This window comes from Adiantum capillus-veneris, chromosome 2 (assembly GCF_014529385.1).
Source record: "Adiantum capillus-veneris isolate H3 chromosome 2, ASM1452938v2, whole genome shotgun sequence".
Taxonomy (NCBI): Eukaryota; Viridiplantae; Streptophyta; class Polypodiopsida; order Polypodiales; family Pteridaceae; genus Adiantum; species Adiantum capillus-veneris.
In genome coordinates, this window is record NC_140932.1 from 17502484 (window position 1) to 17528486 (window position 26003).

The 26003-nt window shown below is 43.6% G+C and overlaps 1 protein-coding gene across 2 annotated transcripts; it reads right to left on the reverse strand.

Moving 5' to 3' along the window:
- Positions 1-473: 473 nt before the first annotated feature.
- LOC147462439 (uncharacterized) lies at positions 474-8157 on the reverse strand. 2 transcript variants are annotated; one of them, XR_015184439.1, is made up of 3 exons: positions 6474-8157; positions 722-862; positions 474-631 (listed from the first exon to the last, which is right to left on the reverse strand). XR_015184439.1 is itself a non-coding variant. In XM_086484012.1 (3 exons), exons 1-2 carry the CDS (start codon positions 2087-2089, stop codon positions 1331-1333), a joined length of 678 nt encoding a protein of 225 aa, XP_086340138.1. In that variant the 5' UTR covers positions 2090-6467; the 3' UTR covers positions 474-631; positions 722-1330. The 2 variants fall into 2 exon arrangements, 1 of the variants encoding a protein (XP_086340138.1); XM_086484012.1 differs by lacking the exon at positions 6474-8157 and adding an exon at positions 1797-6467 and having other exon boundaries at positions 722-1715.
- Between the last annotated feature and the right edge of the window lie 17846 nt (positions 8158-26003).

Below are 26003 nucleotides of genomic sequence, written 5' to 3' on the forward strand. Positions count from 1 at the left end.
CCTGTGCCCAGTGAAAAGATGGACACAACCACCACAACCAGACTTCCTGTCCTCTACCCAAGAAAGCGAGCAGCACCAAAATCAACCGTGCTCCCGCATAAATTTCGACAGAGTTCCCTTCGTTTTTACATAAACTTTTCAAAAAAAAAAATCATGTATATGCCTCCTACATGCTATCCATGTAGGATCTCATATGAGATTTAAGACCAATGACCATAACGAACCATAACCATAACTTAAAAGCATAACCATAACGAACCATAACCATAACTTAAAAGCATAACCATAACTAACCATAACCATAACTTAAAACCATAACCGACCAATATAACCACTTTGATCATAACCAGAAACAAAAGTAACAATAACCATAAGCATAACCAGAAAGTTAAACATAACCATAAACAAAAACTAAACCATAACTATGTTTATACAAGAATAGGAGAAATAACCATGTCTATACAATGACAATGACAATGACAATAACCATAACCATAAGGAAAACAATAACTGTTTGAACAATAATCATAACCATATATATATGTCTATACAAAAGGAGACACAGAAGCGTGTTTATGTCTCACAAAGCATATATATGAAATCCGGTCCACTGATGACTAGGCGTCACAACCTGCACATAGGACAACTCACAAAATTAGTATTGATATTACTTCACATATACTTACTTAATTAAATCAACTCACACATATTAACGTCTCACCTCAAGCGATCAGCGAGATTGTAAGGCCGCCCAGTCTACAGGCTCTCCTGAAGCATCAAGATCATTCAATACTTCGTAGATACCTCTGCGATATCCATCTGACTCCTCCTGACGTGTCAGGGCTCGATGCATCGCAAGATTCTGCGTTTATACAAAAATCAGAGTAATCTAGGTTGCTAGTGCTCTCATTCGTGTCTCTGGCACTAGCCCTGCTCTTTTGCATGAAACTAACCATTACCCCACTGTCAAACGTGTTTCTTCTGCTGTCAATTTGTTGTGTTCTGAAATGCTTTCCATGTGACCACAGTGCCATGTATATATGATACTTCCAGTCATATCCAATAGCCAGCTCTTCCTCTTCTAGAGATATGGGTTCTCCGATCTGTCGAGCTGCTCTCACTGTCTTGTCCAACCATGCCATTGTAGGGAATTCAAGTAGAGGAGCGAGATAGTCTGGCAAGGATAAACCTTTAGTCGTTCGGCTTCGCCTGAAATCCTGTCGCTCCCTATTGCGGCTCTCTTTCTCTTCTTCGTACCTTTCAAGCCATTTTTGCATCGGCGCTCAATTTAGTATACATAACTTCATGATCTTTTCTTGCATGGCGTCGTTCATTTTCTTTGGCACCCCTTGTCCTTGCGGCTCCTCTCCCACTGGCTCCTAAATGTTGCGTCAATGGATCTATTCATAGAATGCCACCGCATCAACTTTGCAATGGAATCACAACGAAACATGCTTTTTATCCTAAGAATAATAGGGAAATGCCGCAATACTTTAGCTGGCACTGTTTTGCCAACTGCATCTTGTTTGTAGCGCATTGCTCCGCACTTAGGACACGACAGACAATCTGCTAATTCATTGCAAAAAAGAATGCAATCATTTAGACATGCATGAATCTTGTTGTAGTCCAAGCCAACTGAGGTCAATAGTTGCTTTGCGTCTGGCCTTGAGGGGGACATTTCATTGCCAGCCGGGAGAAGTTGCTCCCGCAACAACCTGTTTAAGCCACATTAAATTAAAAAGCTCTCCAAGCACGTCACCGTTGCAATCGAAAAATATCTTTTGTAAATTACGTACCTAAACAAAGCAGTGACGCTTGCATCTGACCACCCGTACACTGACTGAAGATTCAAAAACGCCAGACAAGTACGAAGCATCGATATTTTGGCGCCTTCATAAATTGGTTGACGTGCCAACTTCCTCAACATGTCTTCAAGAGATAGGCGCACGGCTTCTGGTGCTGCTTCGTTAGCGTTCTCCTCGCTTGTCTGGAAGAAGGCATCCACCATCTCCTCCATGCCGTCGTCTTCTGTCTGTAAGTCCTTTTCTGCTTCCATCCTTCGCTCTATATTGGTTGGACCTTCACGCATAATCCTTTCTCTCTCTCTCTCTCTCTCTCTCTCTCTCTCTCTCTCTCTCAGATGTAGGTGCTATGTCGTGAAAATCAATGCCCGTTTTGTAGGAGTCGTATCGTAGATTCTGTACGGTTTCTTTAGCAAACTCTCCGTACTTGTGCACATGCTCATTACATATCCTACGCTTCTGCAATATTTGATACTTGCAGAGCGTGCATGAGCATGCAATCTTTTTCTCCATGTTAGTTGATGACGTTGCCATCTACAATGATTATGAATGTTTTTTTAATATATATACTCCTCACAATGTAAACTACCTCGCATTCTCTAGTCTTGCCCAATCTCCGTACACCTCGGTCCAGAGGTGTACGGAGATCAGGACCACCGGGTCAAAATATCGTCTTTATTGGTCAAATCCTATATGAGTCGATACATACGTGCACTCCCAAGTAAACACGGCAATGCATGTAGCGGACAAAACCCCTTTGCCTCTTTTAGTTCCATAGTTTCTTCAACATCAACGGCTATCTCCCTTTCTGTCTCTCTCGATCTCGCTCTCGCCATCTCTCTTTCTCTCTCTATTTTCCTATTTCCCTATCTCTCTCTCTGTCTCGCTCTCCACTGCTCTATCTCTCTCTCTTTCTATTTCCCTATTTGACCTACGGCTTGTGTATTTGACGTTTCTTCTATCCGTTTGACCTACGGCTTGCCATACGCGCTCTTGACATTGCTTTAAGACTACCTAATGGACTACGGATGGTTTCAGTAGGCATAGAAGTCATTTTCGAAATCCGTTTGCGTTTTTCCATAGAAAAACGCAACCGGATTTGACCTACGGCTTGTGTATTTGGCGTTAATTTAAACCCATTGACCTACGGCTTGCCATACGCGCTTTTGACATTGCTTTAAGACTACCTAATGGACTATGCATGGTTTCAACAGGCATAGAAGTCATTTTCGAAATCCGTTTGCGTTTTTCCGTAGAAAAACGCAATCGGATTTGACCTACAGCTTGTGTATTTGGCGTTAATTCAAACCTATTGACCTATGGCTTGCCATACACGCTCTTGAAATTGCTTTAAAACTACTTAATGAGCTACGGATGGTTTCGGTAGGCATAGAAGCCATTTCCGAAGTCTGTTTGCGTTTTTCCATAGAAAAACGCAACCGGATTTGACCTACGGCTTGTGTATTAGGCGTTTCTTCTATCCGTTTGACCTACGGCTTGCCATACGTGCTCCCGACATTGCCTAAAGACTACCTAATTATCTACGGATGGTTTCAGTAGGCATAGAAGCCATTTGCGAAGTCCGTTTGCGTTTTTTATAGAAAAACGCAAACGGATTTGACCTATGGCTTGTGTATTTGACGTTTCTTCTGTCCGTTTAACCTACGGCTTGCCATACATGGTCTTGAAATTGCATTAAGACTACTTAATGGACTACGGATGGTTTTGGTAGGCGTAAAATCAGTTTCTGAAGTCCGTCTGCGTTTTTCCGTAGAAAAACGTAATCGGATTTGACCTACGGCTTGTGTATTTGCATTTCTTCTATCCGTTTGACCTACAGCTCTTGACATTGCCTAAAGACTACCTAATGGACTACGGATGGTTTCGGTAGGCATAGAATCAGTTTCCGAAGACTGTCTGCGTTTTTCCGTAGAAAAACGCAACCAGATTTGACTTACGGCTTGTGTATTTGACGTTTCTTCTGTCCGTTTGACCTATGGCTTGCCATACACGCTCTTGACATTGCCTTAAGACTACCTAATGGACTACCGATGGTTTCGGTAGGCATAGAAGCCATTTCCGAAGTCCGTTTGCGTTTTTTCATAGAAAAATGCAACCGGATTTGACCTACGGCTTGTGTATTTGGCGTTTCTTCTATCCGTTTGACCTACGGCTTGCTATACGCGCTCTTGACATCGCCTAAAGACTACCTAATCGTCTACGGATGGTTTCAGTAGGCATATAAGCCATTTTCGAAGTCCGTTTGCGTTTTTCCGTAGAAAAACGCAATCGGATTTGACCTACGGCTTGTGTATTTGGCGTTAATTCAAATCCATTGACCTACGGCTTGCCGTGCACCCTCTTGACATTGCTTTAAGACTACTTAATGAACTACGGATGGTTTCGGTAGGCATAGAAGCCATTTTCGAAGTCCGTTTGCGTTTTTCCGTAGAAAAACGCAACCGGATTTGAACTACGGCTTGTGTATTTGGCATTTCTTCTATCCGTTTGACCTACGGCTTGCCATACGCGCTCTTGACATTGCTTTAAAACTACCTAATGGACTATGGATGGTTTCAGTAGGCATAGAAGTCATTTCCGAAATTCGTTTGCATTTTTCCGTAGAAAAACGCAACCGGATTTGACCTACGGCTTGTGTATTTGGCGTTAATTCAAACCCATTGACCTACGGATTGCCATACACGCTCTTGACATTGCTTTAAAGACTACTTAATGAACTACGGATGGTTTCGGTAGGCATAGAAGCCATTTCCGAAGTCCGTTTGCGTTTTTCCGTAGAAAAACGCAATCGGATTTGACCTACGGCTTGTGTATTTGGCGTTTCTTCTATCCGTTTGACCTACGGCTTGCCATACGCGCTCTTGACATTGCCTAAAGACTACCTAATCGTCTACGGATGGTTTCCGTAGGCATAGAAGCCATTTCCGAAGTCCGTTTGCGTTTTTTCGTAGAAAAATGCAACCGGATTTGACCTACGGCTTGTGTATTTGACGTTTCTTCTGTCCGATTAACCTACGGCTTGCCATACACAGTCTTGACATTTCTTTAAGACTACTTAATGGACTACGGATGGTTTCGGTAGGCGTAGAATCAGTTTTCGAAGTTCGTCTGCGTTTTTCCATAGAAAAACGCAATCGGATTTGACCTACGGCTTGTGTATTTGGCGTTTCTTCTATCCGTTTGACCTACGTCTTGCCATACGCGCTCTTGACATTGCCTAAAGACTACCTAATGGACTACGGATGGTTTTGGTAGGCATAGAATCAATTTCCGAAGACCGACTACGTTTTTCCGTAGAAAAACGCAACCGGATTTGACCTACGGCTTGTGTATTTGACGTTTCTTCTATCCGTTTGACCTACGGCTTGCCATACACGCTCTTGACATTACCTTAAGACTACCTAATGGACTACGGATGGTTTCGATAGGCATAGAAGCCATTTCCGAAGTCCGTTTGCGTTTTTCCATAAAAAAACGCAACCGGATTTGACCTACGGCGTAGAAGCCGTTTATGAAGTCCGTTTGCTTTTTTTCGTAGAGAAACCCAACCGGACTTAAAAAACGGCTTGTATTTTGGGCGTTTCTTCTATCCGTTTGACCTACTGCTTGTTATATGCCTCCGCCCAACCTTTTTTGAGGAGGAAGCTTGTCTCTAAGAGCAATGACGACGCTGTTGTTGCTCCGTACAGGACTTTCATGTGTAAAGGTGAGAGTTGAGTTTCGAATGTATTTTGAGCTGGTCAAATGAAGTCATAGGCTGCATCAGACGATCCAGGTCACTTTGGCTCGACATGCACAGGTCAGACTACTGACCATGGAGCAGATTGATGAGGTCCGCCAGCGAGACAGATGCTGGATCTCCTATGATCTACCTATCCCAGCTAGCTGTTTTAGCTGCTTAGTCCACACCCAACAGTTTAGGATTCCATAAGATTTTATTTTGTCATTTTGTCATCTTGTTATTCTGACTTTGTATCAGTCTACCACATTGTAACTTTCTGGTCTCATAGGTCACTTTGGCCTTTTGAAGAGTTAATATAACATTTCATTTCATTTCTTTCTTTAATTTTAATTTTTTACGCAAACCATAACTCTCTCTCTCTCTCTCTCTTTAGTTTTAATTTCTTACGCACATTTTTCTCTCTCTATCTCTCTCTTTAATTTCCTACACGCACATACACTTCTCTCTTTCTCTCTCTCTCTCTCTCTTTCCTACACACACACACACACCTCTCTCTCTCTCTCTCTCTCTCTCTCTCTCTCTCTCTCTTTCCTACACACACACACACACACACACCTCTCTCTCTCTCTCTCTCTCTCTCTCTCTCTCTCTCTTTCCTACACACACACACCGCTCTCTCTCTCTCTCTCTCCTACACAAACACACACACACACACCTCTCTCTCTCTCTCTCTCTCTCTCTCTCTCTCTCTCTTTCCTACACAAACACACACACACACACCGCTCTCTCTCTCTCTCTATCTCTCTCTCTTTCCTACATATACACACACACACACACCGCTCTCTCTCTCTCTCTCTCTCTCTCTCTATCTCTATCTCTTTCCTACACACACACACACACACGATGTGGAGAGAGAGAGAGAGAGAGAGAGAGAGAGAGGTTGGGGGCGGGGAAGAGTGGCATAATACCTGCTGCGCAGATTTCGGCCAAGATCTGAGAACGCGTGCGTTGAGGGCGAAAATGGCCCCTTCGTGCGGGTTCGGCTTTTTTTCCCCCAAATTCTTTGCGTCGATATATGCGTCGATAACTGCGTGGAAAATTCACCTTTCTACGCTTATATCCACAGGCATATCGACGGAGTTATCTACGAATGGAAAGAACGTCGATATGGACGTGGAAAGCCACGGACGTCGATAACTTTGGGTTATGTTGTAGTGTTTGATGTTGCTTGTGGGGTGGCTATTGGAAAAGATAGGAGTGGCTGCATCTTTGCCGCAGAGGTGCTTGCCGAGTGGCAACCAATGATTTGAACTTTTCATTTATAAGTTTAGTCTTTTCTTTCAATAGTTTTTGTTGAATAATTATTAACATCACACCAAACCCCTTTTGGGAGGGATGTATGCTGCCAAAAACATCACGTTCACGCCGTTATGCAGTAGCCTTCATTTTGTTGTTCCTCCTGTAGCCATTTGCATTGGGATAGCAACCTAGTACATTGCCTATGTTAGGATGCTCTTTTTATTGAGTCGAGTCCTCTTAGAACCTAGTTGCTAAGCCATCGTAAGCTCACACCCCCCATATGAGGCGTTGGGGTTGATCCATTCGTCTTGAGTCTTCTCTCAATCCAAAAAATTTACAAAGATGTCCATCTTTTTTTCTCTCCAAGGGGGAAGGTGCAGTGTGTAGTGGAGAACTTTGGACAGATATGGTTTAGTGTGAACCTTCATGTAACTACCTTGATAGTGAAAGAGGCAAGCTTAAGTTTACTCTATTCGTGAGCACTTCACAATACATATATGTAGATGTAGATTATATAGATATATAGATATATGATCTATACTATCTATTAAGCAACTAGGCATTCCGACAGAGGGGCTATCATATGGTAGCATAACCTTCATCCAACAGTCCCCTACCATATACTTAGTTGTTGCCCCCCTCTTTTTTACTCCCTCTAGGTCTCTTGCTACATGAACTGAGAAACAAGGGCATACTGTATCTAGCAGATAGTTAAAGAGAAGAAGCTGACCCTACGAGAGCAAAGGCAAACAAAACACCTGCCCACCATCTTTGAAGCTAGAACGGCTCTCTACAAACGAAAAAGGGAGTGTAGGTCTATTTTATTATACTGTCTATTTTATTGATGTGTCTTATGCATGCATGTGTGTGTTTTTGTTTGTTTTTAAAAGCCAAACCTTGTAGTCGGATACTGCTGGTGCTATGAGGCCTCCTTCCATGATGGCTACTGACATCATGGAAGTCTAAAGTAGGTAGTTTGCTATCAAATTGTACGAGTAGTTTGTGCAGTGCCACTCCATATTTATGCCATAGCTCCAATTTGAATTTGATGTGCTGAACGTGAAACCTCAGAGTGTTGGCGCAGCAAGAACGTCGATTTTCGTTTTTTCTTTAAAAAGAGAGGATGAAGTTGAGGAGGAAGAAGGAGCGAGCGGAGATGCAATAAAACTGAAGAAGGTCTAATAGGGGCATCTCAAAGTGAGAAAAAGCAAAAGGCGGGATGCTGTGAAGAGATGGAAAGAGAGCACAACCAAAGGGGCCAGCAGTGAAAGCGGTTGGGGAGGATGCGCATGGTCGGTGAAAGGGTAAGCAGCCAAGTTGAGAGGAGGACAAGCCCATGGGAAAGTTGGCCAGAGGGGCACACTGTACTGGCAGCTTTTGGGCCAGGAGCTGGTGTGGGGATGATCCAAAACAATGGTGGGTGGAGGCGGGAGCCGATGATGGTGTAGGAGGACAAGATGGTGGACAAGCCATTGACCCATGCAGGAAACACAAGAGACAAGGAGTGGTAGCCATATCAATGAGAGATACAACCACCTTGTATTTAGGAAGTTCACAAAAGAATCTTGACTGAAACCAAGGGAAAGAGCACTTCATTTTGTATTTGTTCATATGGTCCCATTGTACATATACATATCTTGTCATTTGGAAATGAAAGCACTTAGAGAGAGAAAGAGAAGGAACTTCTCCCAGTCAATAGATTGTGTGTAGTGAGATAGAGGTTATATTGCTTCAAAGATCAATAGCTATGGTCATTGGTGTCCAACAATTTAGTAGTAAAGTCATCCAAGATGATATCATAGTGGTGTAGAAGGACAAGCACGATGGGCAACATCTTGCAAAGCAAGAGAAGAACAATCTTAACAACACCTATTGCCCATCATCAATGAATAAGATGCCATGATAAGTTCAATCAACAATATTTTGCATACATACACTCAAGCCATCAATGCTATAAATATTTTGAAGCCAGCATGTATTTCTAATTTGAGAGAGAGAGAGAGAGAGAGAGAGAGAGAGAGAGACAGAGAGAGAGTTCTTCACATAAGTGTACATAGTTTTGAATAAATTCAAGTATTACAAAAGACTAAAACAAGGATTTTTTTTACAGATTAAAGAAATGCACAGCGGAATAAGAGATGTTTGGATGATGACGAACTTCAATGACAATAAAACTCAAGGTAATATAATACTCTATACTATGATCAATAGCTATATGAAATAAAAGAGTTCGGCTCTAACATTGGAGACAAAATAGAGATCGAAAGAAGGACATGTTTCCACAAGTTTATAAAATTCGTGGAGAATGGTGCCAACTACACGTCATATGTGTTGTTTCTTTTTAATGGGCACAAGCATACTAGGCACACCATGCATCTCTTTGCATCTTTGAAGGTTATATTCTGCAACATCTTTTGCTCGACACTACTACTAACTTTGGATTACATTGACCCAACAAGGTCGCCAAGGGTTGGAGATCAACTATAAGCAGAATAACATCTCTTGCTTGATACATCTGCTAGCTTTGAATTTCAATGGTGTGGCAAGGCCGCTATGGGTGGGAGAGCAATTTTGAGCAAAGAAACATCTAGAACTCTTGGTTTGTTCCAAGAGGCAGTGTCAGAAAACACAGCATTCAGATAACTCTAGAGTTTAACTCTAGGGAGAGAGTGAGACAAACCAACTTGCATTAACTCAGATGATTACAATGGTGGCCAGTGGCCTTCCTTATGTAGAATTTTAGGACTAGTTTGCCCGGCCTCACTTTCTTGACAAAGTACCAATAATAATAATCACTAATATGCATAATAACTATGAGATATACAATCTCCAATAGGCAAGATTCTTGGTAAACAAAATATTGGCAATATCATTGCAGGTCACAACAAAAAAACACAAATGTCTCAAACAAGGAGCTAGTGAATAGCTACTTGGCAACGATTTCTAGTCGATGGAGACATTGATGATGGGAGTAAATAGCAGCGGAATGGGATTTCTAGCAACAATTCAACTTGTATGTATGGGATAAACTGTAACTGATCTTAAATAAATTGGAAGTCATTGGTAGATACTCACAAAAAATTATGTGAGACTTAGGTAGCACTATAAAGCACAATCATCATGAACACATATTGAGAAGGTCGTAAAAAGGCATACATTCGACCCAAGGGGGCTAGCTTAGTTGGAAGAGGGTTGAACTTGCATCACCAAGGTGGTGGGCTCAACTCCCACTAAGCAATGGCATGTATTGTTATGTGGAATATGTGTAGAACCTGTTTGATCAATATTTGGAATCCTTTAATAGAAGAGCCTATAATGTTTTTACATGAAACCATTGCACGTTTACAAAGATGGATTCATTAAGACGCAAGTAGAAATTGACATGCACTAATTTTTGAAAACAAAAATATAGTATGTGATGGAATAATTTGTCATAAAATTTAATATCTAACTAACCCAAATGATTTTCTCATATTAAATTGATCACTTAATGTGGGAGAATAAACGGGAACAAGTGTTAAGATATAGGTATGTGCTTATAGATCTATCTCAACACGGGGCCAATAGTAAAGGGGCCCAAAAGGGAGATGGTCTATCAAAGAGCAAGGCTAACCAATGGAGCATAAGACCTTAGGGTTAGCTTCATTGAAGACCTCCAATAAATGTGTGTAAAAGTCCTTTGACCTTAAGTAAGCTAGGGCTGAGCTTGAGGTGGGAACCCGGCCCAAGCTCGAGGTGCTTGTCATGCTTGAGGTGTTTTTCATGCTTGAGGTGCTTGATTAAGATGCTTGAGGTGCTTGACTGGCTCCATGCTTGAGGTGCTTGACTTGCTGCATGATTAAAGTACTTGAGGTGCCTTGAGAAGCTTGCCTGAGATGCTTGTGGGAACACCCCCTAGTTCAAGTGCTTTGTCATGCTTGGTGAGTAAGGTGCTTGATCACCTAAAAGTCAAAAGCATTCCTACAAGAGGGGGGGCGAGCCCTTTTCCTAGGGGCTAGAGAGAGAACACCCACTCACACACACAAGGGAAGCCCAACTTGAAGAGGCAGCAAGAACACATGTCAGGCCCCTACCCATGTTACCTTCATGTGTTGCTTGAAGCCTATTGGCTAGGCTTCAAAGGGGTCCAATGATAAATTACATGAATTATCTAATTGTTTTAGCATTTATCAAGTCCTCTCTCTCAAAGGGGAAAGGGGGACACTTGTCCCAAGGCTACCCATGTTGCTTGTAATGGCTCTTGCTTGTGATTGGCTAGGCCTGGAGGGGTCCAATGAGCTTCAGGCATGAGCTACAAGGGGGGGTCGACCCAAGCAAGCTAGGGGGGTGCCTAGGGGGTATACTCACCCACACACACTCACAAGCACTCTCATTGTGTGATATGCAAAGTGCAAGAGCTCCCTCTCCAAGCAAGTAGACGTTGAGAGCCTACACAAACACTCTTGGCTATGGAGTGCAAATCCAACCAAGAGCCATGCTTCAATGCTTAAGCTTGCCATATCCTTCTTCTTCATTACTATGCTATTATGTATGCTAGCAACAAGAGTATGATAAGTGAGGAACTAATTCTTTCTCCTACGAAATGTTTCTTCTTCCTCTTCCCTACCCTCATTCCCTGCTAGCTCTCTTCACCTTCGAAGGTGTTTGAGGTCTTGGGACTGAGGCTTGGGATAGTTAAAGCTTTCTTCAAGTTTATGTTATGTTTGTGGTGCATGAAGCCTTCCATCTTCATGGCATCACCTAGGTCACAAGGAACACAAAGACTGTATTGTAACAAGTCTCTCTTTATGGGAGAAATCATAATACAAAGGCCTATTGGAGGGGGGACCGCGGCTCCACAGAAATCCGGTCCTCATTTGTTGTCATGTTCTCTAAACTCTCTCTCTTGCAAAAGTATTGTCTATGCCAAGTTAACTAATTGCTATGATTATGTTGCTATCTTCAATTATGTCTACCCGCTATGCTCACAAAATCATTTCTTGAAAGTACTCTCATTAAATTCCGCTATTCTCAAATTGAATAGGCAAATTCCATTACATTGGTATCAGAGCATTTGGTTTCTCTTTTCTTGCTTAAGAAGAGAGGTCCTTAAGTAGCCTATAAATGGTTGATGTTGTTAATTATAATAGAGTAAGTGGAACTGGGATCTAATACCGGTTTTGTTAAGCCCACTATGTGGGGGATGGTGCACACCTCGGGAGCTTTGGACTTAATAATGGAGTCTTTTTAGACTTGCCTACGGCTTTACCATTATTGAGCCATAAGAAGTCCGAAAGGAGCTAGCCCTTGGCAACTCTGCTATGTTAGACCTACTCCTCTACTCTCTATAATTAACCACTTTGAGCCGTGGGTGTAGATACTTAAGAGCCGATTTTCAAAGGCTAAGAGGAGTGGCAACTAAGGTTTTGAATTGCCAAAGCATACACTAAGTACATACATAAAATTTTGTTAACATGGCTGACAATAATCAAGAGAGTAGAATGAACATTGATAGCTTTGATTTTGCACATGAAGGTGCTAATGATGATGCTCCCATGTTTGTGAATTATCTTGTGACTAGGTTGCAACAAGCTATGGGCAACCCTACCTTGCAAGCCGAAGTTACTCAACAACTTCGTGCCTATGGAATTTCCCTTCCTCTCCAAGAGGAGAGAGAGCTTAGGAGGCCTCTTGAAGAGACCCCCAAAAGAAGACTCTCTCCCATTCGAGAGGAGGAATCCAAAGAGAAAGAAAGCAATGAAAGTCTAAGTTCTTCTGAAGATGTGGCTCCACGAAGAAGGCGGTCTAGACGATCGCCTACTCCTCCCAAGAGGAAAAGAGCAACCCATAGTCCTTCTCCTCATCACTCTCAAAGGCAAGAGAGGAAACAAAGGAAGAAAAGGGCTAGGAAGAGGTCACCCTCTTCTCCTTCTTCTTCACCTTCCTTCTCTTCCGATGAAAGTTATGGCTATTCTCCTAGAGAATACAAGAGGGGAGGGCATCGCAAATCATTTCCTGCATGGCGAAGGTCACAAAAGCTAAAGAAGTTCAAGGAGGGAGGAAAGAGTATCTCTTTTCTCACCTACGATGGCACCTTTGGTGCTACCGACAAAGTGTTGGCCTTCATCCAGCAATTTGATGCGGCCTTTGGGGACGAGGGCTTCACAGAGTCCTCCAAGCTACGCCATGTAGCTATGCACTTCCAAAAATCAGCTCGTCAATGGTGGGCTAGCCTTCGTGGCAATGGAGAAGCCCCAAAGACATGGAAAACTCTACGAGTTTCCATCATGAAGCAATTTCTTCCAAGCGATACTAAAGATAAAGTTCTTACCGAATGGCGCGGCTTGAAGCTCCTCTCTCATGAGTCTATCAACAAGTATGTAGATAAGTTTTGGGATTTACATCTCAAAGCTACTGTCTTTCAAAAGATAGACTTTGCCGAGCAAAGACAGCAATTCTGTGCGGGATTACCTGAAGAGATGGCCGAATATATCAACTCTCAACGGCCCGGTACTATTACCGAAGTAATCCACCACACCATGGTTGCTTCACGCATCAATTTCCATCAAGGGGCTAGACGTAATGTCAAGCCCATGGAAAACAAAGATAAAAATGATGCAAAGGGGAAATCCAATGCTCAAAATAATTCCCAAGGCACTTCCAACAACAACAACAACAATCGGTCCAAGGAGAAGGGAGTTTACAAAGGTAAAAACAAACTCTCTCCTGAAGAGCTTGAAGCTTTTCGCAAGGACCATAAGTGTTTCAAGTGTGGGGAGCAAGGACATGGCTATCGTTCTTGCCCCAAGAAGAATACTCACAATGAGACTCCTAGGGCTTCCACCATCGAAGCTCCAAAAGAGGATGCTCATTGCAAAGGATCATCACTCTCCTATGCTTGGGGAAAGGTACGAGAGCATAATGCCTTCATCTTGTTTGACCCTGGCTCTACTCTCAACTTCATATCAATAGAGTTGGCCACCAAGTTGGGCATTCAAGCTTTTGAGATGGGAGATATAGTAACAGCTGATGCAGCTTTCAAGGGACAACAAGCCTCCGTTACTCCCTTGATTGGGAAGTTGAGGCTTCATGTCCAAAGCTATGTCGACAAAGAAGACTTCTTCATCTCTCCCCTCCAACATCAGGATGTTATCCTAGGGGCACCATGGTTTGATTGCATGGCTGCCAACATGAAGTTCCCTGAAAGGAGAATTTACTTCACCTACAGGGGAAAGAACATGTATGTAGATGCTAGTGAGCGTGGTCGCACTATTCCACTTGTAAATCCTCTTTCTTTTGATAAATCAATGAAGAGCTCAGTTTCTGCGTACATGATTTATGTCAAAGAGTCTCTAAAAGCTAATAATGTTTCATCAAATGAAAATGATAGGAATCAAGAAGAGTTAGACTTGTCTACTTTTCTAAAAGGATTCCAAGATGTGTTCATCGATGATATCCCTATGGACCTACCTCCAAAACGAGGGGATGATGACCATCGTATTGAGCTCCTTCCAGGAAGCTCACCGCCTAACAAACCTCCTTATCGAGTCTCACAAGCTCAACAAGAGGAGATCATGAGGAAAGTACAAGAGCTGGTAGACAAAGGGATGGTGAGGCCTAGTTCCTCTCCCTTTTGTTCTCCAGTCCTTTTAGTGCAAAAGAAAGATGGTACATACCGTATGTGTGTGGACTATCGAGCACTAAACCATATCACTATTAAAAACAGATTTCCCGTACCTCGGGTAGAAGATCTGTTTGATAAGCTACAAGGCTCTACCTACTTCAGTAGGATTGACCTTAAGAGTGGCTATCATCAAATAAGGATAGTGGATGAGGATATCTTAAAGACCGCGTTTCGCACAACATTTGGTCTTTATGAATATCTAGTCATGCCTTTTGGCTTGACTAATGCACCAGCTACGTTCAATCGTTTGATGGAGAAAATTTTTAGACCATATCAGAAATTCACTGGAGCGTTCTTCGATGATATCATCATCTACTCCAAGTCTTTGGAGGAACATAAGCAACATCTCCAAGTGATTTTTCAAGCCATGAGGGAGAACAAACTTTTTCTCAACCAAAAGAAAAGTGAATTCTTCCTTCAAGAGATTCAATATCTAGGCCATATTATCTCTCACGATGGTATTCGTATGGATCCATCAAAGTTAGAGGTAATAAAATCATGGCCTAACCCAAGGAATCTACATGAGCTAAGAAGCTTTATTGGTATGTGTGCATACTATAGACGCTTCATAGCAAAATTCTCTCAAGTGGCACGACCACTACACGACTTAACCAAGAAGAACGTTAAGTTTGTATGGACTGCTAAGGAGCAAAATGCTTTTGAAAAACTCAAAGAGAAGCTTACTTCCCAACCAGTCCTCGTGCTTCCAGATCTCTCAAAGCCCTTTGAGGTCCAATGTGATGCTTGTGGTAATTGCCTTGGAGCGGTTTTGCTTCAAGAAGGGCATGCCATAGCATATGAGAGCCGAAGGCTCAATGGTGATGAACGAGTCTTGGGCATTTATGAGAAAGAGCTTTTAGCTGTTCTACATGCCCTAGACACATGGAAGCACTACCTATTGGGGACTCCATTTATCCTACGAACCGACCACCAAAGTCTCAAGTATTTCATGACGCAAACCAAGCTTTCTGACAAACAAATGAGGTGGGCAAATTTTCTTTCGCAATTTAATTTTCATATTGCTCACATAGCTGGTAAGCACAATCAAGTTGCCGATGCACTTTCACGACGACCAAAAGTTAATGCGGTGTCTATAGCTACTCACAATGATCTATCCTCTATGATAGATGAGTATGCTACTAACCCTGACTTTAGAGACATAATGTCAGCCCTTGCTTTGGGGAAGAAAGAGGAACCATTCACCTTGCAGGATGGTTATCTGCCCACATCCATCATGTGGGTTATCCACATGATGTGGATTCCCTTCGTGAGAAGGTTATGTATGAATCCCATGCTCCTCCATATGCAGGGCATAGAGGTATTCAACCTACTCTCCGAGGAGTAGAGACGTATTTCTATTGGCCTACCATGAAAGTGGACATACAAGAGTATGTTTCAAAATGTGTAGTATGCCAAAAGACCAAGTATGATAGAGGGAAGCAACCTGGATTACTCCAACCATTGCCTATTCCAAATTCACCATGGGAGAGTATATCCATGGATTTCATCTTTGGATTACCCAAGTCTATCCATGGGAATACAGGAATATGGACAATAGTCGACAGGTTTAGCAAGCAAGCACATTTTATTCCTGTCAAAAAGACTATTAAGGCACATCAAATGGCAACTCTCTTCATATCTCAGATTTTCAAACACCATGGATTACCCACATCCATCGTGTCAGATAGAGATCCTAGAATGACCAGTAATTTCTGGAAAGGTCTTTTTGAAAATCTAGGAACAAGATTGAATTTCTCTTCGGCCTATCACCCACAAACGGATGGCCAAAGTGAGATAGCCAATCTTACGATACTCGATCTACTCAAGACTTATGTTACCGAAGTAGATCAACGCTCACAATGGGAAAAGTATTTACCGCTAGTAGAGTATGCCTACAATAATACTGTACATACTTCTACGGGCAAAGCACCTTTCGAGATCATAGAAGGAAGACCTAAAAGTCCCTTGCTACTGAAAGTACATGGGAAAATCTTCGCCGCCGATGAGTATAGCCGTGACCTACAAGAATCTTTTCAAAAGATTAGGGAGGCTATAGCCATCTCTCAACAAAGGCAAAAAGCTGCTGCTGATAAGCAGAGAAGAGCCTTAATGTTCAAAGAAAATGATTGGGTCTTACTCAAGTTTCCTAAGGCTCGATTAAGGCAAACGACGGGCAAAAATCCTACGGGCCATCAAAAGTATTATGCTAAACTAGCAAAAAGATACTATGGTCCTTTCCAAATCTTGAAGCCTATCAATGAGACGGCTTATCAACTCAAGTTGCCCAACCATTGGCTTATACACAATGCCTTTCATGTAAGCTTACTTAAGCCCTACAAAGGAGAGCCACCAATTGAACCAATTATTGAAGACCCTCCCGAAGTTGAAGACCAAGAAGAGGTGCTACAACCCGAAGCTATCCTTCGGCATGAAGACAAGGTACTACGACATGGTAAGATTATCCGACGGTATCTTATTAAGTTCAAAAATTATCCTTTTGAAGATGCTAAATGGATGCAAGGAGTACAACTTAAGGATAGTATGAACCTTGTCAATGCTTACAATGCTACATTAGAGTAAGCAAATGTACAAATTTCTTTTAAATAACTCATGTTTTTGCCTTATATGACTAGTCCTCTTTTTAATTGTGCACAAAATTTAACTAGTATGCATGCTTAGAATCATGTTTGTGATGACGACGTCTCTCAAACACCAAGTAGAATTTGTCACTCTACTTTGGGAGAATAAAATGGACTAAAGAGCAGACATGCTTGCGGCAGCTATGTCTCCCAAGCACCAAATGGATTAGTCATCCATCTTGGAAAGATGTCATAGGGTAAAAAGGGATCCTTTACCCGCTAAGTACGATTGACTAATGACTAAGACTTTATCTTTCTACCTCATAGTCGAGGACGACTATGATTTCAAGAGAGAGGTAATGTCATAAAATCTAATATCTAACTAACCCAAATGATTTTCTCATATTAAATTGATCACTTAATGTGGGAGAATAAACGGGAACAAGTGTTAAGATATAGGTATGTGCTTATAGATCTATCTCAACACGGGGCCAATAGTAAAGGGGCCCAAAAGGGAGATGGTCTATCAAAGAGCAAGGCTAACCAATGGAGCATAAGACCTTAGGGTTAGCTTCATTGAAGACCTCCAATAAATGTGTGTAAAAGTCCTTTGACCTTAAGTAAGCTAGGGCTGAGCTTGAGGTGGGAACCCGGCCCAAGCTCGAGGTGCTTGTCATGCTTGAGGTGTTTTTCATGCTTGAGGTGCTTGATGAAGATGCTTGAGGTGCTTGACTGGCTCCATGCTTGAGGTGCTTGACTTGCTGCATGATTAAAGTACTTGAGGTGCCTTGAGAAGCTTGCCTGAGGTGCTTGTGGGAACACCCCCTAGTTCAAGTGCTTTGTCATGCTTGGTGAGTAAGGTGCTTGATCACCTAAAAGTCAAAAGCATTCCTACAAGAGGGGGGGCGAGCCCTTTTCCTAGGGGCTAGAGAGAGAACACCCACTCACACACACAAGGGAAGCCCAACTTGAAGAGGCAGCAAGAACACATGTCAGGCCCCTACCCATGTTACCTTCATGTGTTGCTTGAAGCCTATTGGCTAGGCTTCAAAGGGGTCCAATGATAAATTACATGAATTATCTAATTGTTTTAGCATTTATCAAGTCCTCTCTCTCAAAGGGGAAAGGGGGACACTTGTCCCAAGGCTACCCATGTTGCTTGTAATGGCTCTTGCTTGTGATTGGCTAGGCCTGGAGGGGTCCAATGAGCTTCAGGCATGAGCTACAAGGGGGGGTCGACCCAAGCAAGCTAGGGGGGTGCCTAGGGGGTATATTCACCCACACACACTCACAAGCACTCTCATTGTGTGATATGCAAAGTGCAAGAGCTCCCTCTCCAAGCAAGTAGAGGTTGAGAGCCTACACAAACACTCTTGGCTATGGAGTGCAAATCCAACCAAGAGCCATGCTTCAATGCTTAAGCTTGCCATATCCTTCTTCTTCATTACTATGCTATTATGTATGCTAGCAACAAGAGTATGATAAGTGAGGAACTAATTCTTTCTCCTACGAAATGTTTCTTCTTCCTCTTCCCTACCCTCATTCCCTGCTAGCTCTCTCCACCTTCGAAGGTGTTTGAGGTCTTGGGACTGAGGCTTGGGATAGTTAAAGCTTTCTTCAAGTTTATGTTATGTTTGTGGTGCATGAAGCCTTCCATCTTCATGGCATCACCTAGGTCACAAGGAACACAAAGACTGTATTGTAACAAGTCTCTCTTTATGGGAGAAATCATAATACAAATGCCTATTGGAGGGGGGACCGGCTCCACAGAAATCCGGTCCTCAATTGTTGTCATGTTCTCTAAACTCTCTCTCTTGCAAAAGTATTGTCTATGCCAAGTTAACTAATTGCTATGATTATGTTGCTATCTTCAATTATGTCTACCCGCTATGCTCACAAAATCATTTCTTGAAAGTACTCTCATTAAATTCCGCTATTCTCAAATTGAATAGGCAAATTCCATTACATAATTCAAGAGTAAGCAATTTGTATAATCAAATTTGGTTTGAGTTTTTTTTGGCTAGGTTCATTTGTTCACAAGGATGTTTTTGGTTGCAAAAACTGATCGACTTTTTCCAAACACTCTAAAATTCCATTCTAGCAAATTTTATTACATGACAAACCATTATGATGTTTTTTAGTTTTATTAGTCAACACTATATGAGTTTTTCTCTCGTTGGAGAGATGGTACATATGAAGGATAAGTATTTTTGGATGTGCCTAGAGGATAAGAATATATTGTTTGCTTGAGAGATGCTCTATCTGAAGGATATACATCTACGAATTTATGTTAAGAGGATAAGAATATACATGTTACTTATCCAAGGAGGCTTGCTTATTTGGTTAGAGGGTTGGACTTGCATCACCAAGGTGGTGGGTTCAACCCCACTAAGAGCCCTTGGTGGTATCTAAGGCAAAGGATGGTCCAGGTGCCCTGGCCTGATGCACAATGTTGGTGGAATAAGCAAGCTGGCTTGTCAACACTTTAAGAAAAAAAGAATATACATGTTACAAAAGGTTTGATTGGATGGTTGATAGTTTAAACTAGCCGAAACAACTGAAATTGCAAGTACTAGACTTGATCAAATGCCAAATTCCTAGGCTTAAACAACTAAGCTTCCAAGTAATGGCTATAGAATTTGCACTTGATAAAGTGACAAAATTCTAAAATGTTTTTAGAGATACAAGTATCATCTGAAAGCCAAGGCTCAACCATAGAAAAACCAAGGTGGAAGAGCTAAGACTCAACCTACAAGAGAAAGCTCAACCACCCAACTAAATACAGGAAGTCCTAAAAGCGTGAAATGATAAGTCAAACAAAACTTGACTCCTTAAACATGCCATTAATGGACAAAATCTTGCATATATGCACAGGGTATACCAACATTTTTGTTGACTAGCAAATACTCTAAACAATAGCTACCCTACTACTATATGTTGACAATTATCTAAACATGTCAAAGTGATGCTAGCAAAGCTGTTGTAAGTCTTGCAAATATACTAAGTGATGTTTACAAGGATATCTAAAGGTTGTGGGACACAAGGTTAAAATTAGGTTACAAGATGTAATGGAGACAAAGGTTAATAAGCCAGCTAGTGAAGACAACAGCTTTCCCCATTAATTTGTTAATCTTTTCCAAATAACCATGAAGTGGCATTGTAATGAGTAAAGTGGTCATTACAAGAGTTCCACTTATACAGATAAGCCACGTGCATTGGGTACCCAAAAACTTCTTATAAAGCCCTAGGCCTAAAAGAGAATATGCACTCTGTGAAAGGGTCTTCTTTCATACTCTTCATATCAAATTAACACTTGAAGTGCAAGCTAGGTTCTCTCTATTATTTTTCTCACCTTCGATTCATTAATGGTACTTAATTTATTTGATTATTAGTGTCTCATTTGTCAATCCATTAGTCTCTTTTCTTTCATGGACCTTGATCTTTCTTTAGGTGCATGTCTAGGTGATGTGTGTGTTACACGTATGCTTGATTAGAGATTCATCTCTAAACTCCATGTTTATAATGGGTTGTATTTATTCAAAGAGAAAAATCTACTTAAAAGACACTTATTTATAGGGTAAAAACAACCCTAAACACATCTTCTTCCAGTACAAGAGGAGTAGAGCACGAGGTGCCAAAGGCCACGGAGGTGATTGTGGTCAATGATGTAGCAGGCTACAATGTCACTTTCACAAGACACACAGTTAGTACAGTTGGTCTGGTCTGGCAGCGACACGTGGGAGGGATACAACGGTGGTCCTAGTGGACATTGTGGCCAGGTCACCACCACCACTCAGTCTGGATAGACTTAGATGGCTGACATTTATGAGCGGTTTGTGGCTCTTTATGGTGGGACATACGAGTAGTCATTGTTGGGTCATTGGATTATCTTCTTCATATATGGTCTTGCGTCGCCGTTTGGAGTAGCGAGTCTATACACACAACACGTATGCACCATCCCTACACATCTGAGCCTCGACACCCCATTGTACCTGTGAATTCTGGGTTGGAGCTGAGTGTGCTGCCACGCCAGAGTTTGTATCGGTTCTTTGAGATAGTCGAGTCATATGTTCTGGTCTGCTGTTGTGTCTTTGTGTGATCAGTTGTTATCTATTGTTCCTTTGTTTTCAATTTGTTTTGAGTGAGATTGTCACGCACATTGCACTGAGGAGCACCCATTGTAGAGAGCACGACACACTATCCGCACTACAGGTTCTCTCATTTTTGGCACGCCCAGTGGGACCTCAATTGAAGTCTCACTCTCTGTTGAGGTACAAATCAAGGAGCTAGCTGGTTTTTACCTAGCCTCACCTACTTCGCCTTGCCTAGCGCAGCCTACTGGTCTGGTCCTCTCTCACCCTGGTCCAATCAAGCTCTCGTCTTAGTCTAGTCCTTCCTCGTCCTGGTCCAACAAAGCTCTCGTCCTAGTCTAGTCCTTCCTCATCTTGGTCTAGCCATGCGGTCCAGTCACTTGCCTGGTCTAGTGGAGTCTAGAATTGTGTTCAGCCAGTTAAAGGTATTCTTGTTCAAAGCTTGGTTGGGTTTGTGGTCATTTGCATGACACATACAAGGGGTTCATTAGAGCGTCAAAGCGCACTACTGTGTCCTCTAAAGCACTACAATAGAAGACGTCAACCCTTGGTACCTAGTCAAAGTCCACCAACGTCATCACCCATACCCACACATATGGCTCCATCCAGTTCTACATCTTCCAAGTCACCTTCCCCGGTAAAGCTCTCTCCCACTTTGTTACAGCAAACTATTCAACAATGGGCTCCTGAGCAAGAGCCCATGGAGCCATTGACCAGTATTTTGGCCAAGGTAAACATCAAGTTTTCTACTTTCAAGGGACTCTCTTCAGAAGATGCAGATGACCATGCAAGGAGTTTTGTATCTCTTTGTAGAGGTCGTGGTCTTAATAGAGAAGATGCTTATTTGGTACTCTTCCATCTACCTTGGATGGCTTAGCAGATAAATGGTACAATCAGTTTGCAGAGAACCATTTTGTAACTTGGGCAGCTTTAAGACAATAGTTCTGTGCAGCATTCAAGCTAGGTGACTACCAGGAAAAGGTTTTGGATGAGTTGGCCAACATGGTGCTCTAGCCAGAGGAGACTTTTGCAGATTTCACGACTAAAACCAAGTCTCTGGTTGCCAAGCTTCCTCAGGAGCCAGGGGAATTTATGGTTAAGAAGTGGGTGGAGAAGGATCTTCCCAAAACTTCCCAGTAAAAACTCTGAGAGAGTCTCCGACCTGACGCCACTGTGGAGGAGTTTGTCGTGGCTGCTACTAGGATAGAGGGAGGTAGGAAGTTGTTCACCAACTCCAATTAGGTACAAACCCCCCTCAGTGTTTTCGGAAAGTCCTTCTGATCCGTTAACTTCTTTACGCATGGAACTGGAAGCCCTAAAGTTAAAGTGAGCTCTTCAAGAGGAGAGGTCCTTCTCTCTTTGACAGGAGAATCCTCCACATCATGAGGCATTAGAACAGATCAAGCGCGAGCTAGAAGAGCTCAAGTCTCAGTAGGAGACTAAGGCTATGGTTTGGTGAAGCTCATGCCGCTCTCCAGGGCACCCTCCACAGGAATTCCCCCTTCAGGTTTACTACCACTTCTGTGAAAAGTCTGGACATGAGGACAAGGACTGCTACTACCTAAAGGGATTGCGACAAATACAGCAAAGTCTTGGTCCTACTCTTGAACAAGGGCCAACACCTGCATCCAACATGTTTTCTCCATGTGGCCATCCACACCACATGCCACCTTTGCTGACAGCCCCTCCTATGCAAGGTATGCAGAGCACTTTTCCCTCTCAGAGCTTTTATCATACCCATGCTCCCTCATCACCTCAAAGCTTCTATGCCTCCACCTCCAACTCCATGCACCAGGAGCAAGGACCACCTCACCCTTCGACTCGTCCTTTGAATCGGCCCATTTTGTGCTGCAGATGCGGGGAATATGGGCATTACCAAAGCAAATGCTCCCTACCAGAAGGGTCCCCTCCCTGCCGTCATTAGAATCACTACAGTAAAGATTGCCCTAAACTTCGTGCATCCATGGCTGCGAACCCAAGTCAAAGCCAAAATGAGTTTACCTTTCCCAAGCTCAATTTGATAGCAGTGAGCCCCACTCCTCAACCACCCCCTTCCGCGCATGTGGTTACCACTCAAGAGAAGTTGCAATTGGTAGAGGAGCCAATGGGCATCCTCACTCGGGCCCAGAGAGCCACTCTCGGTCTTAGCATTCCAGCAAGTTCAACTCTCCCACACATTCTCACACCAGTGGATACCCTGCCTTCAACTGTTAACAAGCCATCCCCCAGTGCCATGAAAGAATCCAAATCTTTGCTCTCTGATATCGATGAAGTTTTCTTGGAAGCAGTTTCCGGTCCACAAAAGATCAAGGTACCAGAGAAATCACTGGTAGAACAGGAAAAGCTTATAGTAGAGATAGTCTTGAAGAACACCTTCCAACAAGTGTCCCTCTATGACATGCTGCGACTAGATGCGATTTTTAGAAGTGACACCCTTGCTGTTTTTCAGTCACTTTACCCCGGAGCAAGTCCTAGTGATGGGCACCTCCCAGTGCGACCATCAAAGTCCTATATGATATCCAATCCCGCTGCTCCCCTCACTGATTATAGAAGCCCTCGCCTGACAGTGTCCGTTTTGGGTTGGCAATTCTCAGGGGTGATAGTGGATGGTGGATCTGGCATCAATATGATGCATGAGTTCACTATGATGGCTTTAGGTCTGCATCCTACTCAACCTGTCCCCTTCACAATAACATTGGCTGACCAGAAGATAGTATACCCTGTGGGCATAGTGGAAAAGGTGCCTCTGTAGGTACAAGAGTTCACTTTTAGTTTGGATTTTGTTGTGATTCGTCTTCCACAGGCGGAGGGACGATCTCCCTTGCTCATATGAAGACCATGGTTGCGACACACTAAAGCACTTCATGATTGGGGAGACAATGCCATGTGGATGCATAATCCTGGCCACCCGTTCCAACCAATTCGCCTAGGAGGAGGCATGGATCCCATCGTGCAACATAGTTCTTTGTCCTTAGCAACCAACCTCAAATTGCAACAGCCTACTCCATCTGACGGGTCAAATGAGGATCTATTAGGGTGGTTGGATACTACCAAATCTATGCCTTGTTATGGAGTCTCTATCACTCTTTGCCTGAAGGTACACCCTCTTCCAATGTTTCCACAGTATGTAAACCTAATGAGCCACCTGAGCCAGCTCAAAGGATAAGGGTCACAAAAGCTACTCTCCTTGCGCCCTTGGGGAAAGCCTTTGGATCTTGTGAGACTATGAAGAATCATAGAGGAAGCAAGAAATCCCCTCTACAGGATTTCACCAACCTTCAACATCAGCGACATCGGTGTCTTCTTCTCCGACTAGAACAAAGCTCTACTCTGTGTCTAGCGAACTCCCTTCACAAAGCTGCCTCAACAATGGTGATTTCAGGCTTGGTGAATTCCGTGATCGTGATCATGTTATTTCTATGCTTGAGTTCCATTGCCCCTATCTACCCCTATCCCCTTAAACCTACCCTACCCTCCCCCTTCCCAACACGTCACCCTTCTCCTCCCCAACCCTCTCCAAACTCGCCCTTCCCCCTCCACAACTAGTCCCCCTACACCCTCCCCACTCGCCCCCCCTCTCCCAACTCGTCCCTCCCCCTCTCCCAACTCGCTTGTCCCCCTCTCTCCCAACTCGCACCACACCCCCAACTCGTCCCTACCCCCTACCCCCGCCCCCCTAGTCCCCCCTCTCTCTCCCTCATCCCCCTACCCGCCCTCGCCCACCCCCTCTCCCCCCTTACCACCCCTCGCCCCTAGTCTTCTCTCTCTCTCTCTCTCTCTCTCTCTCTCTCTCTCTCTCTCTCTCTCTCATTCCCCTACCCACCCGTCGCCCCTGCCCACTCACCCTGACCCCTACCCTCCCCCTACCCTCCCCCTCACACCCCTTCGTCGCCTACCCACCCCTCGCCCCTACCGAATTCCCCCCCCCCCCCCCCCCCCCAACACTTATCTCTCGCCCCCCCCTCTCACCCTCGCCCCCCCTCACCAGCCCTCGCCCCTACCCTACCCTTCACACCCCCTCGTCCCCTGCTCTCTCACTCTTGCCCCCCCTCACACCCCCTCGTCCCTTGCTCGCTCACTCTCGCCCCCCTTCACGAGCCCTCACCCCTTTCCCCCTACCCACCCCTCGTTCCCCTTCTCTCTCACCCTCGCCCCTATCTTCTCCCTCCCTATTTGCCCCTAGTCCCCCCCCTCACCAGCACTCCCCCCTGCCCCCCCTCACCCCCCCCCCCCCCCCCCCCCCCCCCCCCCCCCCCCCAACCAGCCCTCGCCCTTACCCTCCCCCTCACACCCCCTCGCCCCCCCCCTCACTAGCCCTTGCCCACACAATAACTCGCACAAAGCATCTTTGAGCTGCATTTTTTGATTAACATTCCTTGAGAACAAGAAATATTGATAGCTTGTTAATCTTTGGCATTCCTTTCTACCTCTAATTTCTAAATTTACAGGTTATCTCACAAACGAATAAATACAAACTTCGCATTTGGCAAAAAAAAAGGATCCAGAAGGATTAGTATAAAAGCAAGGTTCTGCATTGGAGTATGTCTCCGAGTGTCAGGTCAGTGGAGTATACTTGAAAGTCGAAAGCCCATCAAGATCGCACAATGAAAGCTGGTCAACACTGCCAGTTACAGGAGCGGTCTCAGTGCATCTCTTTAGAACATCTTCTCCATCAATTGTAAAGCTTATCTTTCTCTATTTTCTGCACACTTCAGCCATTAGAGTCGGCCTTTTGCGTACCCTGCAATACAATTTGCTGATTGCGACCTTTCTCCTCCAAGTCGGTCTTGGCATTTTTCAATTTTTGCGCATATATTGCTTTGGCGGTCTGGGTTTTCTTTAAAGCATGTGAATTCTGTGTATTAG

Bases quoted from the DNA above. Each gene is read 5' to 3' on its own strand.
- LOC147462439 (XM_086484012.1), bottom strand. From the start codon at position 2,089: ATGCGTGAAGGTCCAACCAATATAGAGCGAAGGATGGAAGCAGAAAAG. The intron at 1,716-1,796 runs GTACGTAATTTA...TGGCTTAAACAG, and splicing joins AGCGTCACTGCTTTGTTTAG to GTTGTTGCGGGAGCAACTTC.